The sequence below is a fragment of the Eimeria tenella genome, genomic scaffold (genome assembly GCF_000499545.2).
Source record: "Eimeria tenella Houghton genomic scaffold, Eth_scaff3873, whole genome shotgun sequence".
Classification (NCBI taxonomy): Eukaryota; Apicomplexa; class Conoidasida; order Eucoccidiorida; family Eimeriidae; genus Eimeria; species Eimeria tenella.
Window position 1 is genome coordinate 1 of NW_013544792.1, and position 1,284 is coordinate 1,284.

The window sequence follows — 1,284 nt, forward strand, 5'->3', positions numbered from 1 at the left end:
TGCACTGCTGCCTTTTGGCAGTGAAGCTGGCTGCATGCCCCTTTGTCTGGGGCATTTGGGGGGCCCCCCAAATGGCCCCCAAGACCCACCGCTTTGAGGCCCTTTATCTTATCTTCTCGAGTGCAGACAGAGCAAGTGAGGCTGGCGCAGCTTGCGCAGCAGCTGTACGTACACCTGAACCCCACACCCCAGCCCCTCCACCCCACGCTGCCGAGGCCCGCTTCTGCTGCTGCTGCTGCTGCTGCTGCTGCGCTGCTTCCGCAGCTGTTTACCTGGCGAGCTGCTGCGTCTTCTTGACCCCCTTGGTGTTCCTGTCCTTCGTGGCCTGCTCCTACCTCTACTCCGAGGGGCCCCTGTGGGGCCCCGGGCCCTCCACACCCCACAAGGGGGCCTGGGGCACCGGCGCCTTGAGGGGCCCCTCAGCAAACCGAGTTATGATCCTCGTAGACCTTACTCTCGTTCTGACTGTAGACCTCCTCGACTTGGCTGCTGCCTTTTCTTCTGCTTTAGGTGGGTCCTCCTGGCGTTTCCCAGGCTCCCCTGCACGCTGGGGCCCCTCTGGGAGCCCCCGGGGGCCCCCCATGGGGTACCCGTGGGGGGCCCCCCTAGGGGCCCCTGGAGGCCTTCAGAGGGTCTAGGGAGGCCGTGAGCCCTTGGAGGTCTGAAGCCCTTCTAAGAAAAGCCGTGGCCTACTTGAGCAACGCCTTCTTGAGGTGTAGCCACTTATAGCTAGCCACACAGCTAGTTGGCCACTCAGGGCCCCTGCGGCTGCTTCATAGCCAGTTAGCCAGCTAGCTAGGTAGCCAGCTAGCAACCCAGCTGGCTAGCTAGCTCGCCAAGTAGCGACCTAGCTAGCTAGCCAGCTAGCCAGCTGGATAACTAGCCAGCTAGCCAGCTAGCTAGCTAGCTGGGGCTGCAGGGGGCGCTTTCAGGGGCTCTTGTTGCTTACCTGTGCAGTCTGTGGGTGGCTGTGCCTGGGCTTTGCAGCTTTACACCAAGACCTGCGTGGGCGCTACAGCTCTTCCCAGGGGCCCCTCTTGATGTTCTCCACTTGCATGCTGATGCTGCTGCCTGCTGCTTTGCTGCTTCTGGGCTTTGCTTTTCCCGCGGACCTGCGGGCGAGGGGCCCCCGCGTGGGCCCCCGCGAGGGCCCCGGGGACCCCGCGGGAGCACCTTTGGGGGACCCCCTGGGGGCCCCCCTGGAGGCCCCCCCCGAAGGCAGCGACCCCAACTGGCTGCGCAGCAGCAACTCCTCTGTGGGGTCCGATGTGTTTCTAACTGCCA

General features: G+C 64.2%; 1 protein-coding gene across 1 annotated transcript; it reads left to right on the forward strand.

Annotated features, from left to right (window-relative positions):
- Nucleotides 1–71: 71 nt before the first annotated feature.
- Nucleotides 72–510, forward strand: ETH_00037625 (uncharacterized protein; the record flags this gene model as incomplete). Its single annotated transcript, XM_013379737.1, has 1 exon — nucleotides 72–510. A coding segment is annotated over one exon (439 nt), but the record flags the coding sequence as incomplete, so codon positions are not given.
- Nucleotides 511–1,284: the final 774 nt, after the last annotated feature.